Source organism: Barbus barbus (genome assembly GCF_936440315.1).
Source record: "Barbus barbus genome assembly, chromosome: 19".
Classification (NCBI taxonomy): domain Eukaryota; kingdom Metazoa; phylum Chordata; class Actinopteri; order Cypriniformes; family Cyprinidae; genus Barbus; species Barbus barbus.
Genome location: NC_136747.1, coordinates 19,227,627 through 19,246,387, shown reverse-complemented (window position 1 = coordinate 19,246,387; position 18,761 = coordinate 19,227,627). Strand labels below are relative to the sequence as shown.

The 18,761-nt window shown below is 39.2% G+C and overlaps 1 protein-coding gene across 2 annotated transcripts; it reads right to left on the bottom strand.

The window, feature by feature from the left end:
• Nucleotides 1-4,370: 4,370 nt before the first annotated feature.
• Nucleotides 4,371-15,887, bottom strand: LOC306885854 (PR domain zinc finger protein 1-like). Of its 2 annotated transcripts, XM_079442641.1 has the most exons (7): nt 15,700-15,887; nt 14,731-15,049; nt 11,358-11,477; nt 9,725-9,974; nt 6,699-7,585; nt 6,487-6,615; nt 4,371-6,087 (listed from the first exon to the last, which is right to left on the bottom strand). In XM_079442641.1, the coding sequence occupies exons 2-7, from the start codon at nt 14,899-14,901 to the stop codon at nt 5,557-5,559; spliced, it is 2,088 nt and encodes a 695-aa protein (XP_079298767.1). In that variant the 5' UTR covers nt 14,902-15,049; nt 15,700-15,887; the 3' UTR covers nt 4,371-5,556. The 2 variants fall into 2 exon arrangements, with proteins under 2 accessions (XP_079298767.1, XP_079298768.1); XM_079442642.1 differs by lacking the exons at nt 11,358-11,477; nt 14,731-15,049; nt 15,700-15,887 and adding an exon at nt 10,179-10,326.
• Nucleotides 15,888-18,761: the final 2,874 nt, after the last annotated feature.

Sequence of the window (18,761 nt, the reverse complement as noted above, 5' to 3'; positions counted from 1 at the left end):
CATTATCAGCTAAGGAGGTTGCTGCTAAATTAACTTTGATTTGGCACAAGAGGCACTGCTTTGAGTCTGAATGTATTATTTTAGAGAGACACTTTGCCCCTACAGCACTTACTTGATAAGTAAAGGGAAAAAATGCTGGAAAAAATGTCTAAAATGCTGAAAGTAGAAATAAACACTTAATGTGTTTAAATATGAGTCGTGTTTTCCGTAGATCATATGCTATAGTTCACTCCATCATCATTTGCTCATGCTTCTGTCACTTGAAACTCTCATGACTGAGATGTTATGGAAAATGCCCTGCTCTTTTCCATACAACAAAGTGCATTGTGATCACTGGCTGTTAAACTCAATTAAACATAAGTAAAAATTATACACAAGTGACAAAAACAAGTGCATGACATCCCTGAAACAGAGGTTGGAAGTGGCTGGTTTGGTATTGTCATACTGGCAATCAGTTGTTTGTCTTTTCATATGGGAAAAGAACAGGCCTACTTCCTATTTTGCTAAATGTTTTCTCCAAGGTCCATTAAATAATCAATTGTAAATAGCAAATGACACTGCAGTTTGAGAAACATGACATGACCGTTGCACCACTTAGTCACGAGAATTTGATTGGCAAAAGAAGTGTGAATATTTGAACAAGTCGATGACTAAATGGTGTGTGAAAAACAGAACGATGTTGCCCATTTGACATACCAGGGCAAGTCCAGAACATAAAGATCAAACAATAAATGTAATGCAGGTACGATTATTGTTTCATGGTCCAGTTATTAAAACTTCCTGGTCACACTACAGATCACTGACATTACCAACATCATTTCCAACGATGGAGGCAACTGGATTAAAAGGGTACACAGATACACAGAAATGTCTGTTACGTGGAAGTCTTGTTACAAGGTAAAACCCTTTCGCTGGAAAAGTAGGAGTGGTATGTGTGAATCTTTGTTGTTTGTGTATACCTGGTCTAGGAGTCGCATCATGTCTTCGTTTACAGTATTTTACAGTCTGTATTTGTTATGACAAAATATAGGATTAGTTGATTTATGCCAGTTGTGATGAGACGCAACAATTAGCGGGTACCACCTGCAATACTTAATTCATTAAATAATTTATTCAAAATGATTTTTTTTTTAACAAATTTAAATTGAGAAAAAGTGCTTTATTGTTGCATAAAATGCAAGTTTTTTTTTGTTTTTTTTTACATTGTAGCAAGGAAAATGAGATTGTGAAAGTACCCATTCACACTTATTGAAGTACTTTGTTGTTTTGCATGCTGAGGAGGAATAGAAACAGAAAAAAAAAAAAAACGTTTGTAGTTGGAGGTGATGCATCAAACTGAAATAAACCAGGACGCACAGCACAAAAATTCTTGATCTTGTTTGTGCATTTGAGTGCGTCCAGTTGTACAAAGCTGATTAGATTACACAGAAGGAAACAAATTCTTGTACTACCTAAAATAAAAAGAAAGTAGAAAGGTCAGTTACGCAGATAACCTGTCAGTCATTCCACCTTTTTAATGTTGCTGTAAACAAAACAGGTTAAGCAGTCAATCCATGCACAGTTATCTGGAAGTAAACCTGTAGTCTTTTTGATCCACATTAGGTGTGAAATATTTCTAGTGAAGATTGTTGTTGAAATGTATGACAAGGAACTTGTGATCATATGATATAGTTACAGTGAAATTCTAGTTTTATCTCAGCCATACATTTGATTTAGTTAAAAGTGAGGCACATTATCTAAAGTGTCATCAGCTTTTTACTGTGCGACCGTGTGCATATTTGGAATTCACTTGTGACTTTTAATCATGCTTGGGGTTTTGAGTCAGAGCTGAAGAAGAAAAAGCGAAAATGCATTGAAGCGTAAAACTGGCTGTTGAGTATAATAGATAGCACGCAATATTTACGTGTTTATTTATGGCAACAGTCTCTACTGCCCTTTGGACACTCACCCACACATGTATTAGTAATGTGACCTGCCAGTTTCTTGTTTTTTCTTCTTTTCCCCCCTCATTTTTCTTACCCTTTTTTGCTTAGGACATTTAAATGTGTAAAATGAGATATCAATATTTGATGTACTATGTTTCCATGTATTAAATGTACAAATATTAATTGAATACAAATCAAATACTTCCTAAAAGAGACTTGGAATCTTTTTACAAAAAACATTAAATTTTCTTATCATCTTAATTATGCAGCCTTAAATGTTTAAAAACATAAAGAGTAACAGGATATGTGTCGCCTTGGTCCTGTGTGATAACCATTGAATGTTGCTTTTCCAGACCTCTCAGGTTCACTGGAAAAGATGGTGCCGGTTGTACTTTCAATTCTCTTGTAGTCAGAGATACAAAATGACAGCACTTCAAAGTGATTTATGGATAAGAAGTCAGATTGAAAGCAGCCAATCTGGCAATAGCCCAGGAATTTCAATAGTATTCAAATTACACACAAGTCTTTTTGTAAGAGCGCAGTAAATCACATTACTAGAGCATAATGATCATGAAACATCAAACAATTTTTTTAATTTTTATTTGAACTATTTCCTTTAAGGCTTGTGGGTGGAACCAGTTATCTTTGCTGCACTTTTTAAAACGACGTTTCGCGCAATTGACAGGTGTGGCAAATTTTTATTTTAAAACCTTTCCACGTGTGAGCAACGCTGAATTACCTGAGGGGATACTGCAGAATTAGATCATCCATCACATTCCATTACCAAATAACTACCAATATATTTTATTTGGTGTAGGATTAAAGCCACCTTAACACTAATCACATGGAAAAACGGATTGATTTATAGGTTTCATGATGTACCTGGAATCTTCCTTTAGAAAAAAGAAAAGAAAAAAGTATTTACTTTGAAACCATTTCCACTTATTAACAAATAATTACAAAGAAATGACAAGTAATACATTGAATTAAACATGACATTTGAAGTAGAAAGACTAAAATGTGAAAAGGTGTTTGATAATCTTTGTTTTTTTTAGTGTACTTAGTACACTTATCAACTATTTTGTGAACAAAATTAAAATAAATGTTGCATGCCTTCATGGTTATGTAGGTTTTTGAGATATCAACACTAGGTTTTATGCATTTAAACTACTTTAGCACCAGTGCTGCGCTGGCCACTGTTGACAGGAACTAAGCTTCTGGGTTTCAGAGAATGACTTACTAGCAATTACTGAATGCATGAAGTTTTAAGTCTGTGCAGGAAGGCAATGCAAGCACTCTGTACATGTCACACACACACACCCACAGTGACACACACACATACACACTCCTCATGTCATTTACAGCAAGTCAAGTTCCACTCTTTCTTTCTCGGTGGTGTGTTTTCACATGCTTCTCTCTGTTTCTTTCTCCATAAAAGGGCCTCTTGCAACTTCTCCTAAAATGTATTCAAAGTGGTGGTTTGACATGCTGTCAATGACAGATGTAGTCTTTCTCTCACTTGTTGTCTGTCATTCCTTCATACATACCCTGCTGAGGTGTGTTTGTTCTGGTCTGAGGTGTGTATGGCGTGGGGCTCTCCCTTCATGTGTGCACCCTTGAGGGGAGAAGAGGGGAGGCTGTGACAAAAGGAAACAGATAAGTGTCGAACTCAGAGAAGACAGAGAAGCCGTGAGGCATTACTTACTGTAACTGCTTTGTCTTCCGTTCCTGACATTTGTGTTGATCATACCACAGTTATACCTGCTTATAGAGACTAGAATAGCGGTTTGATAAAAGTACAGGTCAGCATTGTGCGGGAATAGTGACTGAGCGCAATGTAAACTGCCAGATAAGTTTCTCAAATCAGTGCTTTGCTTCATATTAACCTCCAGTTTCACAAAGAGAAGAACTGTTACTTTTACATATAATTGCAAGCTCTTTTGAACACAACTCTATTTTTAAGGCTATTTCAACAAAATTTGGCATGTTTTGTTTGGAGCGGTGCAAACCATCATTTAAATGTTTCAGAATGTCCAGATTTAACTTGAACTGATGTCAAAGTTTCTTCAGTAATAAAACAAGAGATATTGTTATCATCTTTTATTATATAATAGCTAAGAGGAGTTCGTTTGAAACCAAAACTATGTTCTTACTGTAAATTCCACTGTAAAGTAAGAGTAGGTAAAGGTTGAAGATGGCTTTATTTTATTATTTTTTTCATGTCAAAATGAAAAACAGTGTTGCATGTGATGGTGGGCATTTTTGATCAGTCCTAGCTGATGAGCAACAATTTCAGTTCCTCTACTTTCTAGAAATACGACCACAGAGATCAACTTTCGTGTGGGACTTTCAAACGAAGAAGGCTGATGGGTGTTGTATGAGTGTGTGGGTGTGGAAACTTGATTCTATTGACATAGTAAAGTCATTAACACCATAAGACAGAAAGAGCGTGGTCTTAGACAAGTAATGTTTAATGTGCTACATTATAAAAGTTTGTCAAAAATAGGTTCTCACATATAAAGTATCAACATCTTTTGGGAGTCAAAAATAAACTAGGATAACAAAAGAACTGTACAAAAAGTCACTAAGTAATGGAACCGTCTTGTTTCTAAACCCTGCTTGTAGCTAACAATCAAATATCCTGCACTTGGATCTAGTTCCTGCTTTTTCCAGTGCTGACATCAAATAAATTAAAACAGCATAAAATATGAACCTAACAATTTAACTTTTTAGTATGAGGTACTGTTGTGTCTGTAGTTCCGTAGTCTATAAAAAAGTATCGCAATCTTCATGATTGGCAAAATCAGTTCCAGCTACATCGATTTGATCATTTTCATAGTGCTAACAATACTTGTTTGGATTAAAGAGACAACAGTAAACATTGGTAGACACAACCAAGTAACAATAAAACTAAGAAAACAGAATATTTATCTTATTTAAAATATTAAATTAAAAGTGAGGCATGTTCTCTTTCCAATGTCAAAAGGGTTTGTCTTCTGCTATATTATACTTAAAAGCTACAGTGAATCATCCTTTGAAAAGATTCTGACAGTACATTTTTATATCTTTTCATGAAGGATCGCATCCAAAAAAATTTAACACCATACACACACACACTCATACTGTACACAATGAATGGAATGGACGGTAAAATCCAGTCCTTTTGGGACTGTCACATAGTGTCCACAGTGGGATTAACACATCATTCCTGAGAATCCCAATATTTTTTTTTTTTTAAACATTAAGTCTCATACACAAAAAAACAGAAGTACACATATATGATACAGTGCTCAAGTAAGAAAAAAACTCAATAAGTTAAGACAAACTCACACAAATAGACTTTCACATCGTTTTGAAAACCAGATGAAGTATGAGGACATTATAATCACATCTTCATTCTATAACAGGTCAGAGGGTAGAAGTGCAATCACGTGACACAAACTTCAAGTCTTTGGAAACACTATTTGTTTGGTGTGGCTTGCATTGGCTTGGCATATGCATCTTCTCTCTAATTTATCTCTCAAACTACCAGGGAAGAGAGGATTTTTGGTGTCAACTAGGGAATGCTCTGTGCATAGATAGCAAAATGTTGTGTTTCTGGAAGACCCGAACAAGCTATATTCTCCCTCATCTACTCCTCTTCAGTCTTTATAGAGGGCCGGTGGCTGAAGTGTACCACGCTGGCTCTCTCTTGGTGATGACCCATGGTGGTTACCCCATGAGGTACTGCAGCAACAGCGTTAAGGAATCCAATGTCCTCCTTCCCCTCGCCGCTCTCCAAACTTCTAGCCAACCACTTTTCTAAGGCAGCGTCCACCTGAGCCTCTCCAGCACTCTCAGGCAGAGCCTCGGCCTCCTGACTGGCATCAAAGCGCTCTACCAGCTCTGCTGCACGCCTCAGCTCTGGGATTTCAGGTCGGGCGGTGGGGCAGAAGCCGGAACGCTGATGGAGGTTCAGTGAGAAGCGATGGATGAAGCCCCTAGTGCAGGCTTGGCAGGAGTGGGGCCGGTCACGAGAGCTGTGCAGTCGACGGTGGAGTTTGAGGTGAATGTACTGGGTGAACTTCACCCCACACAGCTTACACTGATACGGCTTCTCCCCTGAGTGCAGGCGTAGGTGGGTTTTCAGGTTGCTGGTGCTGCTGAAGCGTTTGTGGCACACCTGTAGACATTCAAAGACAACATTAAAAGATCCTGTAATTCAAAAGCAAACAAGAGGCAGCAGACAACAAGAACGGAAGACAGCGTGTCTCTGCTGCCTTACGTAATTGCCTCGTTGTTGCTTTGGTATGCAGACAGCAAGCCAGACGTGTTTTTACACTAAAGGACTGCATTTATTTTCAGTGGTCAAGATGAATGAGTAGCACAGGCTGACGCCACTGTCACACCCTCTCTAGTTACAGTATAACAAAGCGTTTCTCTTAAAGGAAACAGGAGTGACAAGGTAAAGGTTCTGTCAGAGATAAGCAATATTGTGTGTGTGCGTCATCGCATGTTAACAGAGTATAACTGTCATCTGATGCCATTTATCTTGAGTTCCTTTCACAGCATACACACTCACCTGGCACTCATGTGGTTTCTCTCCTGTGTGGACCAAATGATGTTTCTGTAGGTGGGCGAGTTGGGTGAAACTCTTTTTGCACAAGTTGCACTGGAATGGCCTCTCTCCGCTGTGGACCCTCAAGTGCACCTTTAAAATGAACGTACAGCCTTTAGTCTTACTCAGATAATTCCATATCTTTCAAAAACAAGACTCAAGCACAGTCTACTCACTTTGAGGTTGGACAGTTGTCCGAATGTTTTGAGACAGACGTTGCATTCATACTTGATTTTGCCGTTCTGCTTCTTGAGCGGGTACGGGAGAGACTTGTACCCAGGTGCCGGTGGAGAGGACGAGGATGAAGGTGACATGCTCTTGGGTGTAGCCAGGCTGAGGTTGATGGCCTCTTCACATTCAAAGAGAGGCTTCTGGAACGTTTGCTGAGGGGATTGCTTTGGCTGAGGGGAGAGTTCGGGTGTTGCAGGGGCTCCTCGGGGTGGAGTATTTGGGATTCTTTCCTTCAGACCTCCATGAAGTGGGGTAGGATAGGGCAGTGTGACTGGTAACAGACCTGGTTGGGGTATGGAAGGGTAGGGCAAGCCATCTCTACCCAGCAATCCATTGTACCGGAGACCCCCTTTTGAGGGTAACATGGAAGGGAAGGGAGGGGAGTATGGAGGCAGGAGCAGACGTGAATAATGAGGGCTGTATGGTGGTAATAAGGGATATGGAGCTTGCAGGGGTCTAGGTGAGGGCAATGAAGGGTATGAGATAAGACCTTCTCGATGACCATAGAGGCCATGTAAGTGGAGTGGAAGGTCTTGCGGTGGGGACAGGGTGGGATATGGGTGAATGCTTATGCTCATCTCTTTCTGGTTGGGATGTGGAGAATGGACAGGTTCTGGCGAAGCAGCTTCGTGGATCTTCTTGCTGAAATCCACAACCTGTTCATCTGGTGTGTCAGGTGGCGTGTCCCTCTCAATAACCTCTACGTCGATCTTTTCGTCCACCTCATCTTCCTGTCCCTCACTGTGAAGTTTGTTTGGGCTTGAGGGCTGTTTAGGGTAGTAGGTGTACTGAGGTAGGGGCTGCTTCTGATACTCAATATCAGGTATGTACTCTGGAGAAAGAGAGAGCGAGAAGGTCACACAGTGCAAGGTGAACTGTGAACGCTGACAGACAGCAAAGGTGAGAACCCAATTATGAAACTTATGTGTGAAGTCTTGTTTGAGACTTGTTCAACAAATCTCCTATAGCTGAAATTGACTGAGTAGGTCAGAGTCTTCGCAGAGCAACATTGGTCATGTCTGTATGCCTGTATGTCATACACCTACTCATAACCTTCCTCCTCAAACGCTCACTTATGGTAAATGGCAGCTCTTTCAGTTTAAAGCTGACAGGCAGAAGGTATCTGCTGGTTTCTGTTTGACAAAGAGATAGTACTGCTTTCACGCAGCACCTAGATTACAACCGTGTGGGTGTTCGCAGTGTGGGTGTGTGTATGTTTGGGAGGTGGAGGGGCATATGTATGTATCGGAAGAAAGTGGCCTTGTGTGACGGCGATACTTCTTACTCAGAAACTACTCTGACTCACCATAACAGCAGATGTCCTCAACCATGGGAAAAATCCTACGATAACACTTCAGCACTAACTGTTAATTACTGTTATACAGGGAATCGAGATAAGGTCAAATTATTACTGTCCTTTCACTCTAGAGATTGTAAAAAGAAAGCCACAACAGCTAGCTTCTTTCAGTAAACTCTGCAGTGACTCAGACAAAACCTGCTAAATCATGGAGAGTGGTACAAGGCTCAATTGTGTTACACAGCAGTGGGAAGATTACACAAACACATTATAACCCTTGTGGTCAAAGCTTGGTTCCTCAAACCTGATGTAAACCAATCTGGTGCAACATTTACAGGCATCGTCTAGGCATTTCCTAACTACTGCGAGGAAAGTGAAAATGGATATTTGAAACTCTGAAGAGCACAACAGCACAAAACATAATGCAACTAACAAAAATGAATTAATATACGTTTCCAAATTCTAAACGATTGAGGAATACAGATGAACACAAACAACAGGCATTTACTATGTTTTAAGTTAGACTAAATATGAGCATACATATTCTTAGAAATAATCAATATTTATGCCAAAGTCCATAACAAATTTAAATGATGTAATATCACGCTTTCTAAAACTGAAAATACAGATTTCTTTAAACCTCACACAGGAAGCAGAACTTGTTAAAGCAGACTGAATGATACAAAATGAAAAAATTGGCTCTAAAAAGGCTAATGTGCTTCGCACCGCCTAACTTTCTAAAGAGAGATATTTAATAATCAGGTGTACTGTAATTATTCAGTGAAAGCATCACCGGTGACAGGAGTGTACGTGTCAACATGACTCAGGTAATGGTCCTTAACAACAGCACACACAAAATGAACAGACATACATGCATTCTGAGGAGTGAATAAGACAGGAAATAGCACAGTGTCTGTGTGAGATTGAATCAATGTGACATAGGTAGTATCGCATGACATCTCCTTAGAAAGAAAATCCAGATGGTCCATCATTTTGTCAAAAACATACATATGCTCACAGACTGTACACAGTTTCACTTTCATTGCTTACCATCTCTAAAATATCAAATGACATTCAAAGAAAGTGTGTGTGTGTGTGTAGTGTTACATTATATATTAGATCAACCTTAATTTACATAAAATGTTTTTTAGAACAGACTTATCAATGAATAAAAGCCTGGTACCACTTTAACTGTGTGATGAATGCTGCTGTTGGTGGCATAATATAACAATTGTCAAACCTATATAAGACGCTGCCACAAAAAAACAACAACAAAAACTAAAACAACATCAACATCCTCCCTTTATATGCTGTATATCAACACAACTAATATACACAGAAAAACCGATGGTGTCCATTATTTACTGAAAAAAAGTCACCTGATTCAGAAACAGAGGAAAAGACAGAGACCGGCACAGAATAAACACTGTCTTGGTTGAGAGTGCACAGGAGGGGCAAAATACAGTACAAAGGTAGCTGAGGTGACTAATAATTCCATAGTTTCAAGAAAGCCAGGGAGAAATCAATAAAGATATAAAATGAATAGGAAAAGAAGTCAAAGGGAAAAAAAAAAAAAATCACACTTCAATCATATACATAAAAAACACCATTTTATCCAGTTTTTCCCTCCCCAGTGCCAAATAATGTGGGATAATTCTGGAGCTCATGACTCACTTGGCTTTAGGGTGTCTGGTTGCTCTTGCTGGCCGCACAGTCTCTGGGAGAACTCCGGGCTGTACCACACCAACAGCTCCTGCTTGGGCTCCACGGGCCGGATGGTGTAGAAGAAGATCTCCTGGCCGTTTTGACAGGCCACCAGGTTCTGTTCGGCCAGCGATCGTGCTGGGTTGACGTACCGCATCCAGTTGCTGCGGTGGACATCGTAGCCATCAATGAAGTGGTGTAGGTGGCCACCACTGTAGATCTGGATGGAGAGAAAGGAAACCGTGTTAATGTTTCCTGCTAGTCTGCAGAAAATAGATTAACAATTAAACATTACAACTTTAAAAATGGTATCTTTTAAAAAATCTTCAATTAAATTCAGTTAAAATTTTTATTTACATTCATTTCATTGAAAATCTGTAAATATGTAAAAATAAATAAATAAATGTTTCAAATGATTCTTCACCTCTGCCATGAACAGAACGCTCTTCAAACAGCTGTTTATATAAACTCCTCTGTGCCTTCTAACCTGTAAAAGTGTGTGTGTGTGTGTGTGTGGCTTGTCCCGCAGAAGATGTGTAACTAACTTGTGTCAATGATGTCAAGCGCTTTATAAAGCGCTGGGCATCAAAACGATCTACACATGCTGCTAGTCACACGCACTTCTCCACCCCTTTCTCCTCCCACTTTCATTCTCAATTGTAAGTGGGGGAATTCACTGCTGAGACGTGCCAGGGCATGCTAGCTCCCATATCTCTGACACTCCTTTTACTAGTTACACCCTTGAAGACTCAAACACAAACACACTTTCACCCACACGAACAGCCTTCATTTTTACATCCGTCCACCTGCCTTTGGTCATGTGACATGCTGCGTCATTTCATTGCTTTATGGCAACAGGAAACCAGTATGGATTTACAGGAAACGGAGAAAGGAAAGGACAGCTCAGACTAGGAAAACCCACAGTGACACATGAATCGCTCGTGCGTGTGTGCATGTATGCCTTTACTTGCACACTGCTATACATATAAACAAACACACACACATAGATATATCGAGTGCACTTGGCAGGGAGATAAAGAGACTGAAGTTCACTTGTGTGCTGATATAAAAACAGAACCATAAGAACTGAAAAGAAAGTGTGTGTGTGTATGTATGTGTGCATCTGCCACTTTGTCTCAGTCTGTGCAGGAATCCCGACTTCTCTAAAACCTGGCCACAAACCAGAGAATTGCGCTATCCTTTGCGATTTTGATGAAAGGTTTCGAAATGGTTATACATGGTAACTTCTGCTGAGTAAACCATTGTATGAGAACAAAGCAGGAATCTACAACAAACAGGATAAAATCTCTCAGAGCTTCCTCTGTGTTTTCCAAGTAAGCTCCCAAGTGTTCAGCAAACTAAGCCTAATAGAAATAACTACACTGAGTAATTGTGTGCGTCTGAACATATGCAAGTATTTGAAAGAAAGACAATCGTGTTGATGAAGCCAATACATATTTGGATGTATTCAAGCATGAATGAATATGCTTCCGGCTCCTTTCTGCTAAAATTCTGTGGAAAGTCAGTCATGACCGGTTTGGCAGCTTTTCACTCAGTAAAATTAGCGTCCCTGAAAAATTAGATCAACAATGAAGTCACTTACCCTCCAAAAATATTTCCTGTTGGTCTGAAGAGGCACATTTTCTTTGGTGTAAATGACTCCTTGAAGAGGTCCGAATCGTGTACCTTGAGGTATGTACTCTTTGCTGAAAACGCCAGTCACCTGCAAGAATCAAGAGTGGCACTTAGTGAGGGGAGGAATTAAAATAAATGATTATTGATCTGTCTATTTTGAACAGGAAACTGCATTGCATGAGGCGTGCTTGGTTGGTGAGCATCATAGGTGACCTAAAGCAGTACACTAACCTTGCAGGTTAACGAGTAAAGTAAATAGACTTATACTTTCCCTGCTCTACTTGGATCCTGACCTAGAAATATACAGCTGTCCTCAATAATGCTTGACCCCTTTGACCCTGCTGGCAAAAGTTGTGTGGTATTGACAAACTGAGGTCTGAGGTCCTAAAAAGACAAAAAAAGGAAAGCAGAGGGAAAAGAGAAGACAAAGTGGAGCAGGTGGTCCACTCTCAATGCTCTGTAGAAACCAGAAACTAGGCCTGTAAATAGGTCACACTGTGGCGTGGGGATCAGTGGCCCCATTTATACTAGCAAGCCACTCCTGCACTTCTTGAACTATTACGCTAAGTTTACATGCTAAAATTTTAGATCGAAAGTCCACTTAAAGCAATGTTATGATGGTTGAAACCTGATTTGAGGCAATAGAAAGGAATGCTGGATTCCAAGAAGTACGAAGAGGAAGGATGGGTTGGGAGGCACAGTTATTGGCTGGAGACGAGAGCTGCAGTGACAGTAGAATTGTGCATCGTTAGCGTTGCATGACTAATTGGTAAGTCTTTAGTGATTAACTGCTCAGAATAGGTTTAGGGAGTAAGAGGAGGGGGCAGGGGCGTGAGTGTCACCCTTTGACAAGACCAACGGCATCACGCTGCCCCAACGTACACGCTGGAGAACTCAACCCTCCATCCAAACAAGACCCCCCCCCCCCCCCCCCCCCCCCCAAGCTTTCCAAGGATCTTCGGTCCAAACGAAAGTTAATCAGTCAAGCTTAACCTACTTCCTTTGGCTGAGATTCTGTGAGTGTGTGTGTTTGCGCGTTTGTGTCCTTCCCTACCCCATCACAGATCACCCCATCTGCCACGTGCCCCCCTTAGTTAGGCACACTTCTCAAGCTAAGGGTCAGGGAGCATTGCTTATACACCCCCTTTGATTGAGTAAATTTGTACCATTGCCTGCTTACACCTTCTATAAACTTGTTAGTTCTAATTTAGTTAGCAGTTTGAAATTAAAGAGAAAAGTAAAGTAGCAGTGTTTCATGCTCACTGTTTTAGCATGTGCTAGCAGCGCTGCTATCTACTAAAATCAGATAATAGTCGAGAGATAGCAGTCTCTTTCTGTTCTCCCCCACAAAATGTGCATTCGTAATGCATTAAAGACACTAAAGCAGCGATACGCAGACTTTCACAAATACAGAGACTTTGGAATGTGTGCGTATGCATCACAGAAACTATGTAGCGTATGACTAGCAGCCTAGTCACCATGAGACTAGCTTTCTGATATCCCAAAAGTCTTTCATCTCTTCCTTCCAAAAAAAAAAAAAAAAAGTGTTGTCTGCTACAGAGGCCCTCTGGGAACTGACACACTGAAAATGGGGTTTCCTGTCCATAGCTAACGCCATTGCCAACATAAGAGCAATGCTTTTTACAGAATCAGCAGAGATAAGAGGAATAGCTTGCGCAGAAATGGGAAGTGTGTAATGGCTCTCGAAGTATTTGTAAATTTCAACTAGTGCGAGTACAGAGATCTGTTGTTAGTAAAAGTTTTTTTAACGCGTCTGACAGCAATTCTAGTTGTGTCTCAGTCTATCACGACAGGACATATACTGTTGTATGTTTGTTTTTATCTCCATGCTTAAAAAAGGAGAGTCAGCGTGGGAGAAGAATATGAGGGCGAGAATATGAACCAAAGACATAAAAGAATGTGTGAAAGAAAAGGGGAAGAGAAAGAAACAATTTAGTGCAGACCAAATAGTCCATTAGGCGGTCAATGAGAATAAAAAAATAGGGTAACACTTTAGTACTATGAACTAGTTGCTTATTATTAGCATGCCTATTACTAACATACTAGCTATTTATTAATACTTATAAAATCACATATTCTGCATGACTATATTCTACATCCATAATTCAACATCCCAATACCCAAACTTAACATCTACCTTACTAACTATTAAGTCCTAATTAATGGTTTATAAATAGCCAGAAATGCACCTTAAAATAAAGTGTGACCAAAAATGGGTTTATATATATATATATATATATATTATACAAAATCACTCCTTCAATGTTTAACAGTGTTCAGTGTTTTTAAGAAAATCAGGCTTAAAAGGACATGTGGGTAAATAAAGAACAGAACTTTGGCTAACCTTGAGGTCTTAACACAAACTGAAAATTTTTCACACATTTTTCTGTTTTAGCACATTTTTTTTTTTTAGATAGACCAGTGTATATGCATGTGTGCATATGCATCCTCCCTGAGCTGATGACCGCAATTTCACACCTTTAGCGTGAACTTAAAAAGAGCAGGGGCAATAGAAAGAGGAACTGACTTTCACCTGCGAAGGAGGGGAATTGGATCATGCAGAAGACAAACAGAACAGCAACAGAGTGCATGAAGAAGACGCAAAACAAACCACAGCAAAGGGGTGAAGAATGACACAGTCAAATATGTTTAAACAAGACAGAGATAGAGATAAGAACACTGATCAAAAACAGAAAAAGAGAATTTTTAATAATGCATCTTGTTAAATTTCATTGACTGCACTGCAGTTATCTTATTTTAATACTACATTTACAAAGTTTGCTAAATACGCCACAGTTAAAAGTAAACAAGTCAGTCAACAAAATAATCTCAAGATGTTCAGGTAGCAAATATTACAGAAAGCCAAGTACTAAGACGCACACCAAAAAAAACAAACAAATAAATAGTCACTCTCCACCATGTGCAAGCTCATTGAAAGCAGAGTGAGTATGTAATGTCAGGTAGAGAAAGAGTTAATGTGATTAAGCTGTTACCTCATAGTTCCTCTACCTGCCTGATCCCTGACCTACCAATGACTGTGTCATCGTCACACTGACCTACTGAAGCACACCTCGCAGCGCCCCCATACCGCACGAAATGATGTCAAGACATGTTTACATTATCTGATACCTTGAATTGAACAATCCCATATCATGGAACTTTATTTTTATACATCTAAATGTAAAACTCTATGAAGTGAAAGCAGTGTTGCACAAGCTGCTTTAGGTAACAAGTGTCTATTAAATGATGACTAATCAACCGTCTGTTGAAATAAGGGAATTGGGAATGTTGTGTACACAGCCTAAAGCTGCAGACTGTACCTGGTTGTCTGTGCTGTACTGGAAGGTGAGGTTCCGTGGAATGGAGGTCATGGCCTTGGGTAGGCTGAAGTTGGGTTCGGATGCCTGGTCGTGAACGATGTAGGTGCAGTTCAGGGCAAAGTCCACCTCCCTCCACTCGCTCATGTCCTCTAGAGATGCCTCCAACTTCATTTTCTCTCTTTCCCTTTTCGGTTGCTTCTGTGGTATTTCGCTCGTAGATTTTCTTGTATAAGCGGTTTGGTATATTCTCCTTTGGTTTGTGTTGCTTTGGTTCTCTGTTGGAGATGTCCTCCTTTTGCTTTATTTGTTAGTTAAAGATCTAAAGAAAAACCAAAAGATGTATTTAGACATTTGATTTCAGGTGTGCAAAGTTTCGCAATCCACACCTTGCATAATACAATATACGTGCGTGTTCCCGTGTTGCAATATAATATGTATTCTTATAATGCACACCATCCATGTGGCTATAAATGACACATACACCTAGTCAGAAACACACTTCTGTAGAAGTAGTGAACATTAACAATGGTTACGTATAATCACATAAAACAATTAGATGACTAATTAATGACAGAATAAATTAGGCATGACAGATGTAGTAATATGATGCCAAATGTGGTAAGCGTGGTATAAATGTGGTATAAGAAATACATTGTTTCCTTTTATGAGCGGAGTCACAACTAGTCACTGATATATAACATTTAGTGCTGTTGTGTCTGTAGGCAAGAAGTAGGAGTATTTTTTAAAGCTGTATTCAGGGTAATTATATCATATTAATTCGTGATCTCACTTTGACTAAATTAGATTAAGTCAAAGTGCCATGCCAGTGAGGTTAATGAACAAGACCCATTCACAAAAGTTTGTAACTTTATCCAATTACAATAAGGAAGCAAACCAGACCTGAAGATCACAATATGGTTTCTATGAATAAAACAAACAAATAATAAAAAAAAAATATTCCAAACTCACTTCACATTCATTCAGCTGTTGCATCCTCAATATCTTTGGTTAGGTCATCGCTGCGTTCCTGTTGCCCAGTCACTCTGTCATCTTGTTTGATTTATCTCCAGTTTCCATAAAGTCCAAAAAACCTTCCAACAGCAATTCCCCACTGATATCTGGAACTATCTTGCCCGTTGGCTTCTGTTACTCAAACTGCCCATGCTGAGCTGTGCCAGACTTTTGAGTTGCGAAGACTAACCAATCAGCATCTGGCTTTAATCATGTGACCGCCAGGATTAGTTGAAGGTGATCCAATTGGGACACTGGAAGCGTTTCGGACACAGCAAGCCCAAACGTACACATCAACACCTCCAGCAGACAAAGGATGTTCTTGGACAATCTGAATGGAGTTGAACAACTAAGTAAAAAACAGATGGTTGGATCACTGAAAACACACCAATGGACTTTTGCTTGGATGGGCTTTTAATGAGCAATCTGGTCCCAGTCCAATTAGACCCCCCTCCCTCGAAACACACAAACTCTAATGAAAGGTTAGATGCACTACAAGCACCTCTGTGACCTAGATCTAGACCTGGCCTGGTGTGTGATACTCTGCTGTGGCCAGTAGTGGAAGAGACGGAGACAGGAAACAAAGCAGGTCAAATTGAAGAGCTTCTCAGACACCTGTCTGAAGGGTTTCATCACCCTGTCAGGATGCCACATGTACCAGTTCTGACACAGAGACCTCGGTCCAGTCTAAACTCATCAGTTCTGATCTGGAACATTCGGTCCATAGAAATTAATCAACCCTTACATGAAAACTCGTGAACATCAGTCAGCTATGCTCTGAAAGAAAGGGGAAATCAAACAGCATGAAAAAAGAATGAGTCTTATTAATTAAGAATATTAATATTTTTTTTTAAATATAAAATTTTTAATAATATTTTATCATTTAAAGCGGGGTCCAAAACTTCTGAAAATGTTCTGAAAAATTTATCGAAATTGAGTTTTTCCTTAAAACAAGAAAAAATACCTGCCAATGGGATAAGAAAAATAAACCTTTGAATCAAGTTTTCTTTACTATACTATTGGCAGACTTTTTTCGTGTTTTAAGCATAAACATGATCTATTTTTCAGTAAACACTTAATATCTTCAGTCATTTTGCTTAAATGTAAATGTATCTTTTATTCATGTCTTGTACTGGAAAACACAAAAAGTAACAAATTTATTTTTTTTTTTCAAATGAAAATTAACTTTAAACCTAAATAAGACCAAATATAAAAACAATAATATAGAAAAAAAGACAGTATGATAAAATAATCATGAAAATATATTTCAGATTTTGCACTATTTCTAGGTTACTAATTTAATAAATGTGTGGCATTAAAGCACAAAAGGTTCTACTCAAAACATGCTGGAGAACAAGATCACTACTCAAACTGTTATTGTGATAATATCAATTAAAATAAAAAAAGAAGCAACATTTATGTATTTAGGCTTGTGGCCTCAGATTTTTGGACTCCACTGTAACTGTATATGCTATATTAAAAATTTAGCTATATTGATGAAAAGTAAACATACACCTGTCAAATGAATAGGAAAGGGAAAAAGAAAACCAGCAGAAGGGTGAAGCATAAATACTTTCGTTTTGATTGATTGAAGCAGTGCCAAATGTGGTATGGAGTGGCATTCAGCAGAACTTTTGAGGTGGGTGGAAATGTCAATATTCGCATGTTATGAATTCATGCTTCAGAACAAAGTGAAAGAGCTGCTTCATGTTAGGAACGTTTGTGGAAATTCTCTTCCTCATGTTTCACCACCTAATAAAAAACTTCTTGTTACTACCCATAAAAAGTAAAATAATAATAAAAATCTCTTCTAAGATTAAAGAAATAATCGAAACTGTTCATCACACATCAATAACTTAACTTCAGGCAAACAATTTCCTATAGTCCTGTAATATTGGAACGGAAATTTTACATTAAAAACAATAACAAACACAATCTCTACCCTGTTCATTAACATCAACTGCATGTCCATCTTACTCGTCTTCACCCATGAAGTGAAACGGCCAGTAAATTGGCTGCCATATGGCTCTTGTGGCTATTTTGGAGATGCATGTGTGCCGCATGGCGTAAGTGTGCCTCTCTTTTCACTGGGCTAATTTCTCTAATTTGCAGACAGTCTGGGCTGAGGCTCAGCCCGGCGCGGCGTGAGCAGAGCTGATCATCCAGGGCGTCGCTCTATTTGCACTTTTACAGGGGAGGGTTGACTGGGGCAGCGTGAGGTCAGGTGGTGGTGGTGGTTAAGGGGGTCATAAGGATGGAGGGAAAGAGACATGGTGAAAAGCAAGGAGACAGTCAAAAGAGAGAACCAGCTACACAACCTGTGCGTACTAATACACTTTAACACACAGCACACTGTTTTGACGGCCAGTTATTTGTCACAGATATTTGAGGTCTCGCATGTTTCAGATTCATACACAACATGGTAACTGAAAGCAGCATGTGTGACGTTTGTGACAACACCCACTATGCTAATGGTGGAGTTTAGGAATGCAGCATTAACAAGGTGACAAAACCGATTACTTTAGTTGTGCAATGGTTCTCCAACCGCCAGTTGCTTATGTGAATGACGCCACATGGTTTTATTCAGTAAAAGAGAAATCAATGATAGAAACTGAACAATTGTATATTATACAATTGCACTGTCCTTGGAGCGGACCTGACTTACATTTCACTGCTGTCTGCTTGTGAGTCAGCATGTTCAATTCTGAACAAATCAAGGTCATTTAGCGTTCACCAATCCTCTCAAATATCCGAGAACTGTTTGTGCTCCACCAGGTGAAAAATCGCAATAATTTCCAGACAAGGAAAGGCTCGCTTTTTTCCTGACTCATTGGGAGGGTTACTGTACAAAGAATTTTTACCTTTAAAATGCATTTCTTATATAAAACGACAGGTTTTATAAGATCTTTAAAATGTTATTCCACGTTTTTCCTACTGTAATCTGTAAATATCAGCCTTAACATGCTAAAATAACTCTACTCTTCTTTTTTTTCCAATAAATTATTATTATTTTTTTTTTC